This window comes from Rattus rattus, chromosome 2 (genome assembly GCF_011064425.1).
Source record: "Rattus rattus isolate New Zealand chromosome 2, Rrattus_CSIRO_v1, whole genome shotgun sequence".
Taxonomy (NCBI): Eukaryota; Metazoa; Chordata; class Mammalia; order Rodentia; family Muridae; genus Rattus; species Rattus rattus.
The window spans coordinates 104510721-104532878 of NC_046155.1; the positions used below are offsets into that span (position 1 = coordinate 104510721).

The 22158-nt window shown below is 42.3% G+C and overlaps 1 protein-coding gene across 1 annotated transcript in view; it reads left to right on the top strand.

Moving 5' to 3' along the window:
- Positions 1 to 22158, top strand: part of Dnhd1 (dynein heavy chain domain 1) — an 86029-nt gene that overhangs the window by 32379 nt on the left and 31492 nt on the right. The window contains 9 exon segments of the mRNA XM_032893188.1: positions 5691 to 5953; positions 6044 to 6287; positions 11646 to 11803; positions 12588 to 13077; positions 14729 to 14856; positions 14954 to 15152; positions 15525 to 15619; positions 16200 to 16407; positions 21937 to 22062. Of these exon segments, the coding sequence (XP_032749079.1) occupies positions 5691 to 5953; positions 6044 to 6287; positions 11646 to 11803; positions 12588 to 13077; positions 14729 to 14856; positions 14954 to 15152; positions 15525 to 15619; positions 16200 to 16407; positions 21937 to 22062 (1911 nt within the window).

The window sequence follows — 22158 nt, forward strand, 5'->3', positions numbered from 1 at the left end:
ATTGGATTGGTATTTTGATGGGGATTGCATTGAATCTGTAGATCGCTTTCGGTAAAATGGCCATTTTTACTATATTAATCCTACCAATCCATGAGCATGGGAGATCTTTCCATCTTCTGAGGTCTTCTTCAATTTCTTTCTTCAGAGTCTTGAAGTTCTTATTGTACAAATCTTTTACTTGCTTGGTTAAAGTCACACCGAGGTACTTTATATTATTTGGGTCTATTATGAAGGGTGTCCTTTCCCTAATTTCTTTCTCGGCTTGTTTCTCTTTTGTGTAGAGGAAGGCTACTGATTTATTAGAGTTAATTTTATACCCAGCCACTTTGCTGAAGTTGTTTATCAGCTTTAGTAGTTCTCTGGTGGAACTTTGGGATCACTTAAATATACTATCATATCATCTGCAAATAGTGATATTTTGACTTCTTCTTTTCCCGATCTGTATCCCTTGACCTCCTTTTTGTTGTCTGATTGCTCTGGCTAGAACTTCAAGAACTATATTGAATAAGTAGGGGGAGAGTGGGCAGCCCTTGTCTAGTCCCTGATTTTAGTGGGATTGCTTCAAGTTTCTTCCATTTAGTTTAATGTTAGCCACTGGTTTGCTGTATATGGCTTTTTACTATTTTTAGGTATGGGCCTTGGATTCCTATTCTTTCCAGGACTTTTATCATGAAGGGGTGTTGAATTTTGTCAAATGCTTTCTCAGCATCTAATGAAATGATCATGTGGTTTTATTCTTTCAGTTTGTTTATATAATGGATCACGTTGATGGTTTTCCAGATATTAAACCATCCCTGCATGCCTGGGATGAAGCTTCTACTTGATCATGGTGGATGATTGTTTTGATGTGCTCTTGATTCGGTTTGCCAGAATTTTGTTGAGTATTTTTGTGTCGATGTTCATAAGGGAAATTGGTCTGAAGTTCTCTTTCTTTGTTGGGTCTTTGTGTGGTTTAGGTATAAGAGTAATTGTGGCTTCATAGAAGGAATTCGGTAGTGCTCCATCTGTTTCAATTTTGTGGAATAGTTTGAATAATATTGGTATGAGGTCTTCTATGAAGGTCTGATAGAATTCTGCACTAAACCCGTCTGGACCTGGGCTCTTTTTGGTTGGGAGACCTTTAATGACTGCTTCTATTTCCTTAGGAGTTATGGGGTTGTTTAACTGGTTTATCTGTTCCTGCTTTAACTTCGGTACCTGGTATCTGTCTAGGAAATTGTCCATTTCCTGCAGATTTTCAAGTTTTGTTGAGTATAGGCTTTTATAGTAAGATCTGATGATTTTTTGAATTTCCTCTGAATCTGTAGTTATGTCTCCCTTTTCATTTCTGATTTTGTTAATTTGGAAACACTCTCTGTGTCCCTCTCGTTAGTCTGGCTAAGGGTTTATCTATCTTGTTGATTTTCTCAAAGAACCAACTTTTGGTTCTGTTGATTCTTTCTATGGTCCTTTTTTGTTTCTACTTGGTTGATTTCAGCTCTGAGTTTGATTATTTCCTGCCTTCTACTCCTCCTGGGTGTATTTGCTTCTTTTTGTTCTAGAGCTTTTAGGTGTTCCAGCTTGTTTCTTGAGACCATTTTCTTGGAAAAATTTTTCCTAGCCTTTTACTCTGAGGTAATGTCTGTCTCCATCACTAAGGTGTGTTTCTTGTATACAGAAAAATGCTGGGTCCTGTTTTCTTATCCAGTCAGTCTATGTCTTTTTATTGCAGAATTGAGTCCATTGATGTTGAGATATTAAGGAAAAATGATTATTGCTTTCTGTTATTTTTGTTGTTAGGGGTGGAATTATGTTTGTGTGGCTATCTTCTTTTGGGTTTTTTGAAAGATTATTTTTTTCTAGGGTGGGGTTTCCCTCTTCTGTTGTACTTTTCCATCTATTATCCTTTCTTTGTAGGGCTGGATTCGTAGAAAGATATTGTGTAAATTTGGTTTTGTCATGGAGTATCTTGATTTTTCCATTTATACTAATTGAGGGTTTTGCTGGGTACAGTAACTTGGGCTGGCATTTGTGTTTTCTTATTGTCTGTATGACATCTGCCCAGGATCTCTGGCTTTCATAGTCTCTGGTGAGAAGTCTGGTGTAATTCTGATAGGTTTGCTTTTATATGTTACTTGACTTTTTTTCCTTTCTGCTTCTAATATTCATTCTTTGTTTTGTGCATTTGGTGTTTTGATTATTATGTAGCAGAAGGCATTTCTTTTCTGGTCCATTCTATTTGGAGTTCTGTAGACTTCTTGTATCTTCATGGGCATCTCTTTCTTTAGGTTAGAGTTTTCTTTTATAATTTTGTTGAAGATATTTAATAGCCCTTAAGTTGGTAATCTTCACTCTCTTTTATACGTATTATTCTTAGGTTTGGTCTTCTCATTGTGTCCTGGAGTTCCTGGATGTTTTGTGTTCAGAGTTTTTTTTTTTTTTTTTTTTTCATTTTTTTTGACGGGTTGTGTCAATGTTTTCTATGGTTTCTTCTGTGCCTGAGATTCTCTCTTCTATCTCTCTTGTATTCTGTTGGTAATGCTTGCATCTATGACTCCTGGTCTTTTTCCTAGTTTTTCCATCTCCAAATCTCCAAGGTTGTCTCCTTGTGGTTTCTTCTGGATTTTTTTTTTTTTTTTTTTTTTTTTTTTTTTTTTTTTTTTTTTTTTTTTTTTGAGCTGAGGACCGAACCCAGGGTCCCTTGTGGTTTCTTTATTGTTTCTATTTTCATTTTTAGGTCCTGAATTGTTTTGTTCAATTCCTTCACTTGTTTGACTGTGCTTTCCTATAATCCTTTAAGGGACTTTTGTGTTTCCTCTTTAAGGGCTTCTACCTGTTTACCTGTGCTGTACTATATTTTTTAAGGGAGTTGTTTATGTCCTTCCTAATTTACTCTATCATCATCATGTGATTTTAAATCCAAATCTTGCTTTTCTGGTGTGTTGGGGTATCCAGAACTTACTGTAGTGGGAGAACTGGGTTCCGATAATGCCAAGTAGTCTTGGTTTCTATTGCTTATGTTCTTGTGCTTGCCTCTTGCCATCTGGTTATCTCTTTGTGGACCTGCCCTTGCTGTCTCTGTCTCTTCTGTGATCCTGGTTGTGTCAGAACTCCTCAGAATCCAGCCGTCTCTGTGGTCCTGATTCTGGTATCTTGTGATCCTGTGATACTGGGTGTTTCAGAACATTTTTGATCCTGGGCATATTAGAGCACCTGGGAGTCACACCTCTGGGTATTTTGGGACTGGGAGTGGAGCCAGCACCCAAGGTCTGCTCAGGGCACTGGTTCAGACTGGAAGGGACCTGTGTATCTGGCTGGTTGGGGGTTCCTGCATCCCCGGATCCTGGGGGACCCAGTTACTCTGGGTGTTGTGGTTTTTGGGGAGGATGTTGTGGCCTCTCCTGTGATCTTGGGTGTTTCAGAGCACCTGGGAGTCAGGCTCCCTCTGGTCATAGGAGTGGGTCTGAACCAGCTAGGGCGCTGGTTCAGACCAGAAGGAACCTGTGCCAATGGCTGTGCAGTGGTCCCGCATCCCTGCATTCTGGGGGTCCCAGTTATTCCTGGTGTTGGGGTACTTGTGGCCTCCACACCTCTGATCCTGGATGTGTTAGACACCTGGGAGTTGGGCTTCCTCTGGGTGTTGTAGGACTGGGTACAGAGCCAGTGCCCAAGGTCTTAGAATCCCTTCTGACATTAACATTGTTATTCTTTCTATGCGGAACAGGCTATAAGATATTATTGGCAAGAAAAGACTATTGCAGTACTGTTTCCTAACCTTGCTATCTAGTCCAGGAGTTTCCAGGTTCCTGTTGAGAGAATTGAAAGATCATATACAAATAGCAAAGCAACAAGAAGTGTTAGCCCCTTAGGCTAAAGTGACAGGTGCTTGTGGCTTCCTTCTGTGGAGTCTAAGAGGGAGAAGAGTTAGTTGCTAAGTGGTATAGTGTGGTTGATTTCTTTGTTTAATCAACAGGCTTAGGTTATGCAAGCCTGACTTTGCTGTGCCTGTCCTTTCCCATGATGATTTTGATCATAAGCATGCCCAATTATGGATAGGCATAAATGGCAAATAGAGGATTTACCCTAAAAGTTTACTTAGAACATACTACTGTGCCTGAATCCAAAACTGGTTCACACTGGATTGGATCCCTGCCTCTGGTTCCTAGAAATATTCTGCAACATGTTTGAATGGAAAGTAACCACAGAAGGGGAGTTACCAAGAAGTTGCTAAGGGGAATAACTTAATCCATTGTTTGAAGTGGAGTCTGCCCTTCAACTACATTTTGGTGCAGGCGAGGATCCCAGGTTGTTAGTAATGGAGTATTTGTGTCGTGTAAGCCAAGCGGAGTCTATGTTTCTAAGCTATTCTCTGCAATGGCAGTGAAAGACAATAGTGACATGGTTTGGGTGAGTTTAGTTAAATGATGGTAGATATGGGGAAAATTAGTTGGATTCTGGGTATAGTTTGAATGTAGACTTCATGTGTCAGTGTGGTGGTTTGAAGGAGAATGGCTCCTATAGGCATATATGTTTGAATACTTGCTCCTCTGATGGTAGAACTATTTGGGAAGGAATGGGAGGTGTGGTGTAGCTTTTATTTTATGTTTCTCTTTTCCAATATTTGGTGTAGGTTCTTCAACTGCCTCCGAACAATGTCTTCTTTGGCTCATCTTTTTCTGGCTCAACTGTCACCAACTGTCTTCTCTAACCCTGCTCTCTGACCCTACTCTCTGTCTCCAGGTACCTCCCCTCTTCTGCCAACTGGACTCTATTATTCTCTGATTCTGATCCTATTCCTCTGTCTCAGCTTCTGCAGGCTTTTTTTGTATCCCAGAATTCCAAGAGGCAATCAACACTGAAAGGCACAGAGTCCGGTAAAGGGCTAGGCACACAAAATGAATCATACTACAGTGTAGCCTTGTTGAAGGAGTGTCATGCACACAGGCCTTGAGACTTCAGAAGTCTCCCATCCTTCCTAATGTGCTCTCTGCCTCCTGCTTGTAGTTTTGAGATGTGAGCTCTCAACTCTTCCTGCTTACATGCCTTTTTACCAAAAATACTGACATTGGCAATTAGTCAGTTCCTAAAATGTTATTGGGAGAAGCCAGGCCCAAGGATAATTTTTTGCCTAACATGCATCCATTTTTCTGTCCTCCTTTGTTGTGCAGAGGCTAGGTATACTCCTAAAGTGCACTTCCCAGTGCCTTTGCAGGCGGACAGCCTATTGATGTAGGGTCTGACAGTTAGATTCATCTGAGCTTTCAATTCAGAATTAAGTTGGAGAAAAGGAGTGGAGGTTCCAAGAGACAGAGAGTAGGGTCAGAGAGCAGTGTTAGAGAAGTCAGTTTGTGACAGTTTAGCCAGGAGAAGCTGAGCCAAAGAAGATATTGTCAGGAGCTGTGCCAGTTAGCTAGACTCTTCAGCCTATTCTCATCTATTAGTTACTTTGAAACACACTTTATAAGTTGTAATAATTTCCCTTTCTGCTTACACTGGACAAATTCTATTATCAGTATGTGAGTTCTAGCTGACCCATTCCTCCCATGGATTTGCTATACTGTTAACATTGATGACATATATATATATATATTTCCACTAAGAAACAGGGAATAGGAGCACAGTGTGTTGTGAGTGTGCATTCATAATAGAGAGAAGGTTTGTGTATAGCTTTAGAGAGTGCTCACAGACTATTCTATCATGTGTTCCACTAGACAATAAAGATCAGGACTCAAATACAGAATTCACAATTCCCAAGTTTCATGGAAAGCCCAGCGATGCTGTTCGCCTCTTCTGTGGCCCGAACGTAGGATACGTGTGGCCTTGGAAGTCTCATGCAATTACTAATGTCCTGGAAGTCCGTGGGCACCGGCTACGGGGTCAGTATCTGCATCCTAATTATGACCATGTACAGGAGGACTTGAACAAGAATGCTGGAATCCAACAGGCACTGGCTGTACAACAGGCTCTCCTGGAGGTGAGAGCAGGGGTTTAAGAAATGGGCTTCTGGCTGCCAGCTCCCATTACAGCTGCTGCCTTCTGCTTTATACATCTTATTTGCCCATAGGACATGAGGCAGGAGGTGCAGGAATTCTGCAATAAACAGCAATGGGTAGAAGACATCTATGAGTTCCTGAAAGCCTGGAACTCTAAGAAGCTAGAGGACCTGAGAGGCTCTCCTATCAGTGACTATGTAAAACTGGTAAGAAAGCTGAAAAATTGGCAAGAACGTGTCTCCAATATGCCTGTCGAGCTGCTGACAAAAAGCAAGTTGCTGCTCTTGAGTGGCCGTGATGTTCAAGAAGAGTTGGGTAAGTGCTTCTTGTCTTCTCTATATCTTCCTTCCTTACATCCTTACACATGGGTTACCATGGGGCTAGAATATCGTCTAGAAACCTTTGATTCGGGTCCCTGTTTGTATCTTTAGAGTCTTCCAGAGCACTAGCTCATAGCTCCTCCTTTTTGCCATCAAAAGTTTGGCTTTCCTATATTCCTATTTGGAATTCCCTGTATTTATTGGGAATCATGTTCTAGTTAATGAAAACTTTTCTATTCTTGTAAAGAAAGGTCAAACCATATATGACTAAGAAGCTTATCCTGAGCTTGGATTTCTTCACAGAGAGTCTTGGGAATCTAGGATGACCCTTTCTTGAATGTAATGGTGCTAAAATTTCTACCACCATCTGCATGAGTGAGAAGTTCCTCTCTGTTTTTGCCTCATGCTGCAGTCCTGCCTCTGTGGACAATGGCAAAGCAGCATACACTTCCCAGTTAATGAGGACTCTTCTCATTAACAACAGTCACTGTGGTCCAACTCAGTCTATTTTGAATATTTAGTCAGTTCAGAATCCTTAACACCACTGATTTTTATTCTCAATTATTCTCTGCTCCATTTTGCTTCCACGGGAACCCTGGCACTGGGGCAGCCTACTAGGTTGTACAATATCTGCACAGAGTATATAACACTCCCTTGCCTGGTCCTAGCCCTGTTGACATTGATGATTCTGGTGCTGGTGCATCGCAGGCTGGTGTAGCTGGGATGTGTTCTGTGTGCATTTTTTCTTTTTTCTTTAAAAGTTGTGTGTGTGTGTGTGTGTGTGTGTGTGTGTGTGTGTGTGTTGCACAATATGCAGGGTGCGTATAGTGTGCAAGTGCCAGCAGAGGCTAAAAGAGGGCATTGGATTCCCTGGAGCTGGTGTCATGTCCAATATGGGTGCTGGGAAATAAACTTTGGTACTCTACAAGAACAGCAAGTTCTCTTAACCTTTGGGCCATTTCTCCAGCCCCACCCTTCTCTGAATCAGCCCAACCATGGCTCCTATTGCCATGGTGGCTCTTTGGGAGGTTAATGAAGTCTTTTTCTTATCTCTTGCGTTTGCCACTTGTTTTAGCCGACCACTTCTATGTTGTCTTAGGATCCCTTATATCTAATACAGAAACTGCATCCAGGCTCAGTGGGATCAATGTTCTGCTATCTGGGGTATCTCCGGTCATTTGGGACCAGGAGGACTTGTAAATATTGGGTTCATTTCCTCTCTGCCACAACACAGCACACCATAATTTTTACTATGCAGTGACTGTTTACTATCAAAACTGGAAGCCATTTAAGGAGGCCTCATCCCAAAGTTCCATGTAAAAGTAGGACTTAAGAACACTCTGGTCCGTTTCCTCTTCAGTCCATCTACTTTTCTTTTTTGTTTCGTTTTGTTGTTGTATTTTCTAAACATGGTTTTTCTCACTGTCCTAGAGCTCACTCTGTAGACTAGGCTGACCTAGAAATCCAAGCTCTCCCTGCCTCTGTCTCCCACGTGTTTGGATTAGAGGTGTGCTCCCTCACCCTGAGTCCTCCAGTCACATCATACTCTACTAGGTCAAGACCAATTATTAATATTCCTGGATCTGAGAAGTCTGGTTTATAACCTCTTTTTCTTATCTCCCCCTTTCTCTATCTTACTTCCTGTGTGAAGTATGGCTCATGCTGTCACGTCCCAGCTAAGTGCCTAGACTATGAGCCGGCTGGCCTCAGAGAGGCTTAGAGTGGAGTAAATTAGGAACTCATTGCTTTGTTTACTTAGGAAATATGAAGGCATTTTGATCCTCACATAGGCTCAACCACAGTACCTATTTACAGGAGAAAAATCAAACACACATATACAGACACAGACACACAGACACACAGACACAGACACAGACACAGACACACACACACACACACACACGCACACACACACGCGCACGCACACACACACACGCGCACACACACACACACACACACACTCACACACACGCACACACACACAGGCCTGCTTTCTTTATGAAGGTGTGAGCCTTTTGATAGCACTCACCTGCCTAGCCATCCTGGCTATTGCTCCTTACTAGATGAATGCACAGACCTCATGAATTTCTTATGGACCACTGAGGCTTCCATCTCGTGAGCAGGGGTTTGTTCTAGCAAGGCAGGACTGGTTCAATTTCTCTATTGACCCTGATTTGGGCAGGCTTTTCTCTGGCCCTGCCCCAGGAGTCTTTAATTTCTTTCTAGTTTGTGAATTCCATGATCCACTGACCTCTTCAAGTTGAGAGTTTAGTGTCCTAGTGTCCTAACTCTGGCTCTCACTGACTTTGTGATGTAAGACCACTCAGCTTTGGGTTCTTTGTAGCCTAGGCAGGCTAATGTGTCATGTGGGATTACAGAAAGAAAAACATTTTTTTTCCTTTTTTATTTTTTGCTTTAGTTTTGAATTACTTCTAGAAGTGACTGATGTAGACAGTGGCATTTTTATTTCCTCTTATTCCATGACTGCTTCAGTCTTCTAACTGACCATCCTTGATGTTAATTCTGCCCCTTTTCTTTACAAACTCACTTGAACAGAGAAAGGTAGAAATACACCACACCTAACTTATCACCAAGTCTTTCCCTTTCTTCTCCCCTTTGATATCTCTCAAACATTTTCCAGTTCATCACCACCCAGCTCTTGAACCCAAGGAGCCCCAACATTTGATCATGCCATTGCTTCTTTATGTCATGTGAAAACACTGCTGCACTCCCACATGGTCTTCCTGGCACCACAGCAGCAGCATTCAGTGGCCTGGTGGCCATCACCACCAAGGGAGATGTTCAGCATAGGTGCTCTTCAAAAGGTCCTTCTTGGTAGGGTTCATCAGATTCATCTCTTGGTACCTAGTTTTCTTGTATAGTCTTTCCAAGTCTCTGAGAGTGCCATCTACAGTGTATCTCAGTTGCCCTCCAAACTCACTATTCTACCCACCAGTTGCATAGATGCTAATAGAGGGTAGGTAGGTTTACTTTCTGTATAACATTATATAGTATATTATAAAAGGAATTACAAATTCTAGCTAGCTCATGTGAAAGACACACAGCCCAGGTGTTTATTTATGAGCTGTGAGCCTAGACTGGGCAGGCTTGGAGCTGTTGTATTACATCCCAGCCATATGCCCCTGGTACTTGCTGTTTGGCCTGGCCACGTACTCATAGTCCATCTCCTCTTAAGGTGGCCGCCTCCTCCGTTAGTCTCATCTCTTCTCCTTTTCCTCTCTTTACTTGCAACCCCCAGACAGGTAACTGAAAACCCACCCACCTAGTTATTGTATGTGAAGTACTATCTACCGCTCAACCACAGACCTTTTATTGGTGTGTGTTTGTAAAACATTCATCCCACTGGGCCTGGAGCAGTTTCTTTCTTTCTTTCTTTTTTTTTTTGGTTCTTTTTTTCAGAGCTGGGCATCGAACCCAGGGCCTTGCGCTTCCTTGGCAAGCGCTCTACCACTGGGCTAAATCCCCAACCCCTCTGGAGCAGTTTCTGTGTTGAAAATAAGGGATCCTAAGGTAACTTGGAGAACAAGGTTATATAACATCATTTGGTGTATGTAAGGCTCTCCTTGTCTCGGGCCTTTAGCATTTGAATATATAACAATACCAGTCAAACCCACCACAGTATATAAAATAAAATTGTAGTATTATATATATATATATATATATATATATATATATATATGTGTGTGTGTGTATACCACAGACTACGTGTATACATGTTTAACTCTGTAACCTGAACTATAATGGAGCAAAGTGAAGCTCTGTAAGTATGAATCTTTATTCTCCATTGCATAATGTGAACCAAGTACAGTTAACCTCTCTGAGTCTTTATGTGCTTATTCATAAAATAAGTATAAACAATAGTACTTACTCAAAGGGTAAAGTAAATTATTGTATGTGAAGTACTTGAAATGATGTCTGACATATAATAAGTACTCAGTACTGGATTTGTGGTATATAGTATCTTTATATTGCACTTTGATACCCTATGCCTATTTTAACACACCTAAACTGGAGAAGTTCTTATAACATTGCAGTATGTCAGTTTAATTTTCCCTTTTTTTAGTAGTATTTAAAATTGTGATATCTTTTATAACTAGTGAGATCTTAAGGGCCTGAAGAGATGGCTCAGTGGTTAAGAGCACTGACTGCTCTTCTAGAGGTCCTGAGTTCAATTCCCAGCACCCACATGGTGGCTCACAACCATCTGTAATGGGATCTGATGCCCTCTTCTGTGTCTGAAGACAGCTGCAGTGTACTCCTGTATAATAAATAAATATATCTAAAAAAAGAGGCAGTGAATTGTATCATGTGAATATTATTCCAGACTTCTTTGTAAAAAAAATTATATTTGGGTCTGGAGCGATAGCTTAGTGGGCAAGTGTGTGGACTGCTGTTCCAGAAGATCTGAGTTTGGTTCCCAGTATCCCTGGTATACATTCAGGAAAGCAAATTTATTTGGCTTCCTCTGGCACCTATGATTCCTTGCACATACTCCAACCAACCAACCCCCCCCACACACATACACACACTATACAATTAAAAGTAATAAAACTAAAAAAATAGAATTACAGTTATATATTTGTTTTGAGTGTGTGTGCTCACATGTCATGGTGCATGTGTGCACAATCATAAGTGTGTGAGTGTGAAAGTCAAAGGACATTCAAAAGAGTCAGTTTTCTCCACCATGTAGGTGCTGAGGATTGAACTCAGGTTGTCAGGCTTGCTTACCTTTACCCATCTGAGACATCACTACAGCCCCCTTATTCCTGCTTCCTGAGACAATGAATTTGTTCTTATTATTAAGGTAGATTATCTTCTAACCCTATATCCACTCCCAACTGCTTTCCTTGAATCTGCAAAAGCAAAATATATGCTGGGCTTGGTGGAATATGAGAGCAAAACCATGTATTCAAAATGCCAAAATCAAACCAAACAAAAAGAAACAGAAAAAGGCAGCTTTAATCCTCTTCTTGGTGTCCCTCTGCTAGAAGAAAGACTCCAAAGGAACACAAGACAAGGACTCATGAATGTATACTTCCATGTTGCTTGGAGTGTTAGAACTATTCGCACATTCAATTCAATACTCTCCTCCGTAGAGGCCTCCTCAAGCTTTCTCAGGGTCCACTTCCCCTCATGATGAAGGGCTGGTATCCATCAGTTCAGAGGATTTACTACACTATGAGAACCCCTTGTAATTGTCCCTTTATGTCTATATGCTTACCTCTATTGTTGTAGTATGAGGAAACGTCCTGTCTTGTCCTTTCCCTCTTGTATATTAACTTGATATGCTTATTTCTATGCATCCCCTAACACTATATTCTCTTATTTCCAGAATCCAAGTTAAATAACCTGAGGAAGAACATTCTTGAACAGGTGAAAGATGAATGCTGGAGCCGTAATCAGCAGCTGATGAAAAAACTGACAGAGTTCTTGCAGGTCTTCCAAACCATCAACTTAGACATTCATGCCATTGCACAGTGCTCCCAAAAAGTGAGTTCTCCTCATCCTTTCTTCCTCATATATCCAGGGTCCGGCCTGCTCAAAAGCTCATTTAGATTTTTGTTGAGTTCTTTACAGGGTTTGACAATCTGAAGCCATGCTTGCATTATGTCATCTGTCCTTGCTGTTTATGTGCTGCTCTACTTCCTCATACAGGAGCAGACCCCAAAGAAACAAGAGAGAACCTTGCTTTAAGACATTAGTTCTCCGGGTTGGGGATTTAGCTCAGTGGTAGAGCACTTGCCTAGCAAGCGCAAGGCCCTGGGTTCGGTCTCCAGCTCCGAAGAAAAGACAAAAAAAAAAAAAAAAAAAAAAAAAAAGAAAAAAAAACGACATTAGTTCTCAACATGTGGGTTGCGCCACCTTTAGGAGTCAAACAACCCTTTTACGGGGGTCAGTGAAATTACAGTTATGAAGTAGCAATGAATATAATTTCATGGTTGGGGTCACCACAACATGAGGAACTGTATTAAAGATTGCAGCTTTAGGAAGGTTGAGAACCACTGCTTTCAAAGATGTGTCTTTGTATCTTGGGACAATTGGTCTGTGAAGGATATATTGTCCTGTCATCAGGTCTGGGAGATAAGAACTAGATGTCTTTTAAGACCTAAGTCTAAAGCAAGTCTGATCCTAGATAGTCCTCCTCATCTCAAATGGTTTAAAGGCTGAAGCTGGGTTTGGAGCCTCTAGATGCCCCACTCTGGAAGATGGGATTTCCCCTTGAGGGTGAGTCCAGGGTTGTTGGGGTGCTGGTCTTAGGCTGTCACCTCTGCAGCTGAATGAAGCCAACGAGCAATACTGCCACCTGGAGGAGCAAGTGGAATATGTCCGATCACTCCATGACCTCATCCGGAACCACTGTGTCCTCTTCATTTCTGAGAATGAGACTCTAGACATCGCGGTAAGAGAATAATATAAGAAATTATTCATCTCTCCTGGTCTCCCTTCTCTATAACCACATCTCAATTGTCCTCTGCTTGACCCACAGCTTCTGGATTTATGGGAGACATTTCAGTTCGAGAGAAGCCAAGTTTCAGAGTTCCTGCTCAGTAGACGACATGCCATTGTGCCCAAGCTGCAGCAGTTGATGGCAGCAGCATTGGCAGAGCTGGAAGGCCTGCTAGCGAAGGCACTGTCTGGTCCCTTTATGGATCCTTCCCAAGAACAGAGGAGCACTGAGCAACAGCTTGGTGCCTTGGAGAATCAGTTCCTGAATACACTCAATAACTTCAATGCCCTATGCTATGCTTACCGCTCCTTCACCGGTACTGATCTTCACCGTCTCCACTTTCACCCTGGGATGGGCTGTCCAACTAAGATAAGGGTTGGGACTTGGGGTCTTGTGTCTTCTGTGATCCTAAACAAGCCTTGAGAATCATATACTTCCCCTGGTCTCTTTTACAAACAAATATCAGAGGACAAAAGCCTCATTTGTTATATGTCTCAGCTGCTATGTTAGCAGATACAGGGAGTTCACGGTCTGGAAGGGAAAACAAACAGCTTAATGTTTCATTAGAATGTGATGGGGCCAGGGTTGAACACTGGTTCAGAAGAAAAGTGTACACTTACTGTAAAAATTTAGCCTGTGTGTAGCCTTGGTCAGTGCTGTCCTATTCTAAGCAGCAGGTCATGGATAAGAATAGTCAAGATAAGATCTTGATATGGTTGCTGACCACTGCCTCCAGCCAACATATCTTAAAGAAAAACAAAGCAAAACAAAACAAAACTGGTGAGTTTCACTATCCCACAGGAGATCAGGACAGAGCTGCTGATCCATGACCAGCTTTCTCTACAGCTGTACAGCTAGGCTGGTTCACATGGGCTCTTTTCCCATATGCTGTCACTTAACCTCTTGAAAGGGTGCATTGTGAGTTGCTCCTTAGTCAGCTGTCAACTGGGCCTTTTAGCTAGGTGGGGTGGAGATGCTCTAGAACTCTAGAACCATCCTTCATCAGGAACTTTTTTTTTCTTTTTGCAGAGTACTAAGAAGCTTTCAGTCCATATTCTAACTGATTTCAACCATAGACTCAACCCTTTCTGTTAGGAGTTTGGATTGTTGGTGGAAAAGCAGGGTAGAGGACTCAGGCCAGGCATTGCTAGGCCCAGGGAACTGCATAGCAATATATACACTTCCTTCTGTCCCCAGCTCCTCATCTAATTCTAGTTTTTGTAAAAATAATCTAGTACTTTAGATCCTGATGATTTAATAACCATCCTCTATTTCTGAGTGTTCATTCACTTACCATTCATTAAACACTTATTTGTTTAATGTCTATTACTGAGCTTAAAATACACCAACAAATGGCAAACCATCTTTTGTAAATGGAACCAATATTGCAACTAGAGAAGAAAGATGATAAATAATAATTATCAAATATAACTAAATTACATAGCATATTAGAAAGTGATAAGTAAAGACATTGGGGGAAAACACCAGAACAAGAAATAGTGTCTGAAAATTCAGTTGATTAGAGAACAGTGTTTTATGGGGTAGTCTGCATAGGCCTCATGAGGAAGGTACTGTTGCAGCAAGCACTTGGAGTTGGAGGTGGTGATGGTGTGAGTGGTGGTTCTCTGTAGCAAGAATTTCCTATAAAATAATGGGGAAAAAAGCCTGTAGGTCCAAGGCTCTGGCAACAGGGAGTATTCCTGGTGTATATCTGAGCCTAGTCTAGTATGGCTGGAATTGAGTAGGTGAGCAGGGTAGAGAGGAGCCCTTTTAGTTGATCACTATGGCATTTCCTCAGGAATCCTTTCTTTGAAATCATTGCTCTTTGGGTGGCCCCACTTCCATGGTTGAACTGAGAGATTTACATAGGCACATCAACTTTTTTCCTGGACTTTTGTTCATGATGGGCTTTTGATTGATCCATTCCCCACAACTATGGCCCATTCTCAGCCAGCTATGTTCTGCAGGGCATAAGACTACTATGTCTCCGCCTGCTTCTGGGAACCGGCCTATAGTACTGCAGCAGCGCATCTGGAGGCTTTACAGGATCATCCACGAAAACTTCAGCGAGTGGAAATGTGTGGCTTTTAGCAAGGTCCTGACACTCCTTCTGGGAGCTCTTGCTGGGGGCAGAAGTTGGTAGGTGGAGGTCGGGAGGGTATCAAACTGACAATAAGCTCTTTCCTATGCAGTTCAATCTTTCTATGGCCCGGGAGAAGACCAATGCCTGGCTGACAGAGGCTGCAAGGCTCAGCACAGCCCTGGGGCAGCAAAGCCCTGTGCTCCAACGCTGTATGCGCATGCTAGAGGAGTTTCGAGCTTACCTGCCCTTGCTTATCAAGCTGGGCAGCCTGGAGCTGCAGGATGTTAATACCCAATCCCTCTTGAGAGGTGTGTTTGGTTAGAGCAGGGGAGAGGGATGAGAAAAAACAGTGTTTGGAGTAATTTCCTGCTGCTTTTGCTAGAACATTGTTCCACCCTCCTCTTTCCCACATATGCTAAACTCATTTCAACCTGGGGAAACACTTTTCTATACTGGCTCATTACAACACAGGGTCCTCTTAACCAATGGGGATTAGTCTCAGATTTGGGTTCAAGTTGTGCCTTGGACCTTAGGCTCTGGGTTCTTGGCTCTGGGTTCTGCTCCTGATCTTGAACTGCAGTCCAAGCTGGTCTGGGCTCAAGGTAGAAATGAGTTTTGGGATACGAGTTCACTTTTAGCTATGTGCTAGGTGTTGTTCTGTCTGGTCTGTTCTATTCCAGCATTAGGGCTGGGTGGTCTACAAAGCTTGGACCTCCTTACACTGGGCCGGCTGCTCAATTGTCCACTGCTGGAATTCGCAGACCGAATCAATCAGGTAGGGCTCACAAGAAGGAATGGAGGTGGTTGGAGTAAAAAATGTGGGCTAAAACCAGTCAAGGCCTATAAAGCAGTCCCTGGAGCTGTGGGGACAGTGGGTGGTGTGGAGGTAAGAGGGAAGCTGGGACTGGGTCACATCCTAGAGGGTAGGAAGAGTCCCTATCCATCTGCAAATGAGTACCTGATGGGCAGTTCCAGACTCATATCTGACTAAATGCTTCCTTCCGGTGGTGGAAGGAAGTGAGTAACGGCCTCAAAGCTGTGGGCACATAGACGGACACATGTCTGCCAATGATTACTTGATCCCTAAGGGGCACAGACTGACTAGGTAGGGTATTGTCTGCTCAGTAGGGAGTCATCAGGAGGCTGCTCAGTGGAGGCAGCCATACTGAGCCAAGTATTAACTTGTGCTGCAAGCACATCACTGAAGCCTGCTGGTCCCACTCCTCCTTTATCACTGAGACTTCTACTCTTCAGGCCCCTAGGTTCTGCATCAGACCCAGTCCTCAAGGCCCAGTTTCAAAGCTGCCCTACCTGAGTCACTAGCCAGGTGTGGTTCTGAGACATACCTTTTCCAGGTCTGGCAGCGCGATAAGGAACGAATTCATGCCCAAGAGATCCTACAGCAGATGCAGCAGTACTGGGAGGGGCGCCAGCTGCGTCTGCTCAACTTCATCCTGCAAGTGCCCTACAGGCCTCCAACCTCAGAGCGCTCCAAAAGGCCGGCACTCCGAAGCCCCCAGTGGGAGTTAGTGGGCAAGGATAGCGGCACCTTCCTCCTCTCAGGTTGGTCTCAGCTTTATGCTCCAGTGAATGCCTCCAGTTAAAGGCTCTTTTCATCTACCAATCATCAAATATGGCTCCCATAGTCAGGCCCATCCTTAAAGATAAGCTGAGACATACATGTTTTGTGAAATAGCATCTTCCAAGCTCCCTTAATATCTAGTCTTTGCAGGAACTCATTACACAACATTCCTTCCTATACTCAATTCCTGGCTCCTTCAGCAAATCCTTTTCTGGTATACTAGAAAATGATTTTGCATGCCATGGTGCATATGTTGAAATCAGAGGACATCCTGCAGGGCTTAGTTCTCTTTCTACCATGTAGGTCCAGAGCATGAAACTAGGCCATCACACTTGACAGTGGCAGCCCCCCCCCCTTTTTTTTTTCTAGCTGAGCCATCTGGCCAGTCCTAAAAAATTACTCATAGGGCTGGAGAGATGGCTCAGTGGTTAAAAGCACTTAATTTCTCTTTTAAAGGACCTGAGTTCAATTCCCAGCAGCACATGACACCTCACAACCATCTGTAACTCCAGTCCAGGAATTCAGTGCCTTCTGTTGGCTTCCACAGGCATTCGGCAGGCAGGCAGACAGACAGACTCACCCCCCCCCCCACACCCCCCCCACACACAACATCTACACATGTAAAATACATCTTTAAACAATTCTCTCCACCTATTAATTCTCTGTCTTCTGGATTTTATCCTGCTGATTTTATTCTTCATTCATTCATTCATTCATTCATTCATTTCATCCTTTCTTTTTCTCCCAGTTGACAGAAGAAAACTCTATTGACCCTGAGCCACAGGCCAAGCAGGGCCCCCACCTCATTTGACCTCATTGTTGGGGTACAGGTTGTTGGTGTAGCTACACTTGTTGTGGCAGTTGACAGCATGGGTTTGCAGGCATGCATAGCACTTACAGCAGGTTGTGACAGCTGTACTGTATAAGCTGAGCAAAGAATGCCTCAATGAGGCCACCATACAGGCATTGTACCAGGTGGAGGGTGTACTCTTTCCAGATGTTGGAGTCAGGTGCAGCCATCCTCCAGAAGCTTGCCAGTGATGTTAGCCACTCCTGGCTAGATGGAATGCCTTTCATGTCTTGGATCTTGACCTTCACCATCTCCATGGTGTCAAGGTATCACTGGGCTCAACCTTGAGGGTAATGACTGGTGGGTTAGAAATCTCGGCTCACGTCCTGACAAACCACACCAGGCTAACATGGTTCCACGTGGAAAGTTTTAATGGAAAAATGAGACAATGGAGAGGGACGAGAGAAAGAAGAAAAGAGGAGAGGAGTAGAGGCGGGCCATGAGCATGTGGAGGGTAGGGGGTAGGGGAATGGGGAGAAAAAGGACAAAGGGAAAGAGGTGAAGAGCAAGGGAGAACAAGAGCAAGAGCAAGACAGTGAGGAGGGGGCAAGCAGCCCCTTTTATAGTGTCAGGCATGCCTGGCTGTTGCCAGGTAACTGTGGGGCAGAGTTTAGACAGAATGCTAACAATGATGGTCTTGCACATCAGGGTCTTTAGGAAGATCTGCACGTCTGCCAACTGGCCACCTTGTTGAAGAAAAAGAGTCATTTTTTCTTTTCTTTTTTTCTTATTAAAGTCAAGGGCCTCCTTTGTATCAAACAGATATATCCCTATCTGACATCCCAGTGAGAAACTGACAGTACCATACATTTAAATGCATGATAGACCACAATACTGAGGTGTTAATGGCTTTTAAATAAGTGCTTGTTGCAGTTTTCCTCTCAACCCAGCTAGCTCCCAAATAATTGAGACTGGACTATTTATTTACCAAGCTTTAAGGACACAACAACTGAGCAATATTACTTTATTTTAATCCTCTAAATTAATCTGGCTACCTCCCAGTCAAAGTCTCAGTGAGACTTATATTTGAGTATTGATTTGTCTCTCTGGGCTCCAGGTGTTTTCTCATGGTGTCTCCTGGAGTCTCTCCCCATGGAGAATCCCCACTTCCTCTCTTTCCTCCCACCTTCCAGCCCTTTTCTCTCCTCTGGTCAGTCACTGGGTGATCAGCTTCTTTATTGGCCAATCAGGAAATAATTGGGGAGCAATGTACACAACATTAAGTTAAGAGATTCTCAGAATAAGGGTTGCAACCAGGTATGGGGCAGAGAAATCAGCATTTGAATAATACAAGGATAATCTTCACACAGTGCACAATAACATTATGCCTACCCTGAGCACAGTAGGTAAGAGGAGACCAGCTCAAAGAGACAGAGATATTAAGAGAAGTACAACCTAGACAGCAGCCTCGGGCTAACTTTTGAAGTAAGAGTTTGTCAGATTTGCAAGGTGAGCAAAGAATGCCACATAGGGAACAGCATTTTTACAACTTAGGGGGAAGAAAGCGTTTATTTGGCTTATCAAGAAAATAATTAAGGGATTATTCTATCAAGGGAAGCCAAGACTGGAACTCAAGGTAGGCATCTAGAGACAGAAACTGAAGCAAGATCACAAACGAATGATTGATACTGGCCTACTTCCTCTGGCTTCCTCACTTACCTCACTTATATAGCTAAGGCCCACCTGCCTTTGTATGATGCTGCTCACAGTAGCCTGAGCCTCCCTATATCAATTAGCAATCAAGAAAATGACCACAGACATGCCCACAGATTAAGGTAATTCCTCAATTGAACTTCCTTCTTCCAGATGTGTCAAGTTGAGAACTGAAGCTAACTATGACAAAAAACATCCAAAATGTGTGGGAATTGCTAGTAGAGGGGAAATTCTCTTATTGAACATAAAGGGTATCAAACCAGTGAATCCAAGAAGTTAAGTATATAATCATGATAAGTAGGTAAATAGGACTTGAGATTTTTATTTTAGCTAAAAAACATATGCATGCACATTTGCATGCTAACATTTTGTTCTAAGAACAAGAGCTTTTTATCAGCTCAACTCTTCCTAAGCCTATGGTGTCCTTAGAAACATCTTCTCATACATACTTCCAGTACTTAGCCCTCTGTTAGATTAGATTATTTAATTAAAATTGTGACATAACTCACACAAATAGGTTTTTAAGCACTCATTTAATTAGCATTTAATCAGGCATGTGCTTTAATTTGGAGCAAAAACACTGGAATCTTCTAAAGAATAGCTTGAAATTTGTGATGTTTGGTTTAATTTTGATCATTAGTACCATAGTCGTGGTTTGAATATGCAGTGTATCTCACAGGCTTATGTATTGAGAGTTTGATTGACAGCTGATAGGCTTTTAGGAAGTGATTGTATCCTATCCCTTGGTTTAATCTCTTGATAAATTCGTAGTACAGTGGCACTGTTGGATGGTAGGAAGTAGGGGATGAGACCTAATTGAGGAAGTAGTTCACTGCTAATGCATCCTTGAGAGCCACATCTTGCTTCTGCTCTTCCCATTTCCCCTTTTAGCTGTTTCTTGGCTATCATGATGTAAGCTGCTGTGTTTACCCTCCCCACCATGATTGACAAAATCCCTGAGATGATGAACTAAAATAAATCTCTTTCTCCTTAGTTGTGTATGCTAGGCAATTCATCATAGCAACCAAACTTTGTACAACCAGTATATCTATGATATAGAGGATCTTCCAATTCTCTGAGACTAGAGACAGGAAATAGGCACATGAAGTTAGGGAGTTAAGATCATGCAAAAGAATATGGAGAATGTTTTGTTATAGGGAAGTAATAAAGTCAGATTTTAGTTCAATAGAGAGAGTTGAGAGGCAAAGAAACAGAAATGGGAGACACCTGGTGTAACTCAAGTGAAAAACAATAATGGCAGAAGTCATTTTTGGGCTACTTAGAAGTCTATCTGGGCAAAATGTGTAGGCAGTGCAAATTCGTCATAGGATATGGCTTTTCTATTATAATAGTTATCTTTATGCTTCCATGTGCAGCATGGTTTTCCATTTGGTTTGGAATACCTTTCTTTTCTATTTTTCCAGGGACTTATTGTTCACATCTTTCTTCTTTAGAACTAATCATTTTCAGTATTGACTGAAACATTAATAAGACCAGACATCTGTAATTAATACTCAGATCATGATTCAGTGGACATCTTTCCCCAGTTTTGACAGGAGCACATATTATGTTGATCTTTGATCTTTTTGCTTGTGTTTGACCCTGGTTCCACACTTTTCAATCTGCTTCTCTCTGTTCTATTCTACTTTCCTGTATCACCCATAGGATCTTCTGCTACTTAAGTAATTTTAAAAACTAGTGGAGAACAAACTGTAGATGGTTTGGTTATTAGGCCACCTCTAAGTATAATTTCAGGTACCAAGTAGAGTCCTCCAATCGTCACAAGAGTTCACAGTTGTTAGCCTACTTTCTGTCCAGCTTTCCCTCTGGCTCCAACTCACACAGAGCACTGTACACTTGCATATCTTCCTACAGATTTTCTCTTTTCTCTGTACTAGGATTCTGCATCAGCTCTGGATGTATTAATCAAGCACCCATTTTGTGGTTGCCATGTACCATGAAACTCATGACTTCACTTGTTTGAATGAGCTTAAGATGATGAAACCTTGTGTATTTAACTCTTACTCCAAGAAGACATGTTCTTATAGGGGTGACATTACTCCCTGCTTTAGATTCTTAGCAAAATAAAGGCAAGGACATATATGAAAAGGATAGTTCAACATCCAAAATATCCCCCAAGGGATGTCTCTTTTTTAGTATCTAATATGTTGGCAGACATACTTAGGTTAAAACTTCACACAACCTCTTTAACCTTCCCAAGATCAGATGAGAATCTGAGGTCTGAAGTATAAAGGAAATGAGACACAGCGTTTTCAGGTAACTCTGGGGAATTATAGTCTGCTCCATACTCCTTAGACAAGCACTACAGATGAGCCTTTATGCCCCCTCCACTCAGGGGTCATTTAAAGGGGGATAAAACAGAGGACCCAAACTATTCCAATATTGTTTTCTCTAAAAAACTCTGAGATGAGGATATGGAGTGTTTTCTTTTAAATAGGGTATTTATTTAGAGAGTCCTACAACTATCCAAACCAATTTCTCTCCTGTTGTTACCCAGGTATTGTCCCTGCCTTACTCAGGTCTGGTCTCACATAAAATCGTGGGACTCTTTAAGTGGCACCAAGGAACTAAGCGCTAGAATCATGAGAAAAACATTTGGTCTCAACTTTTCTACCAGGATCTCAGTCATCCCAAAATGGACATTCATGCTGAATGCATACTGTGTAGGGACTTGGATCTATGAGGCTTCTTTCTAGGATGAAGGCTCTGATGCCTTAAAGACTGTCTGTAGAACTAGACAAGAATGATAATATCTAGCTGGAGAAATGAGCTGTTTCGAGTCTGCCCATGGTGCCTATTTTAAGATTTCAGGCCTCTTTCATATCATCTCCATGACATGGAGCCTCTGAAGATAGAAGTGTATTGAGACAGTTGCCTCTCCTAGAAGGTCAAGATGTAGTTTTTTCTTCCCCAGCCTCTCCTCTTGACTCAAATGGAATAAAACTAGCTTAGCTGAACATTGACAGTGCATCTTTTTCTTCCTTAGACTACAGCAGCCTACAAGATGCCATCCAGAACAGTCTTCAGGCACTATTCAAGATCCTAGCCATCCAAAAGTCAGGACATTTGCATAAAATAGCTTTAGAGTGGGTGACCATCATGTATGACCTAGGTGAGTACAGGGCTCTAGTTGGGTGGGTGGGTGGAACACGATGTAGACTGGCCCAGAGGATAACAGGTGAACATTGGATAGAAGATGTAAGTAACT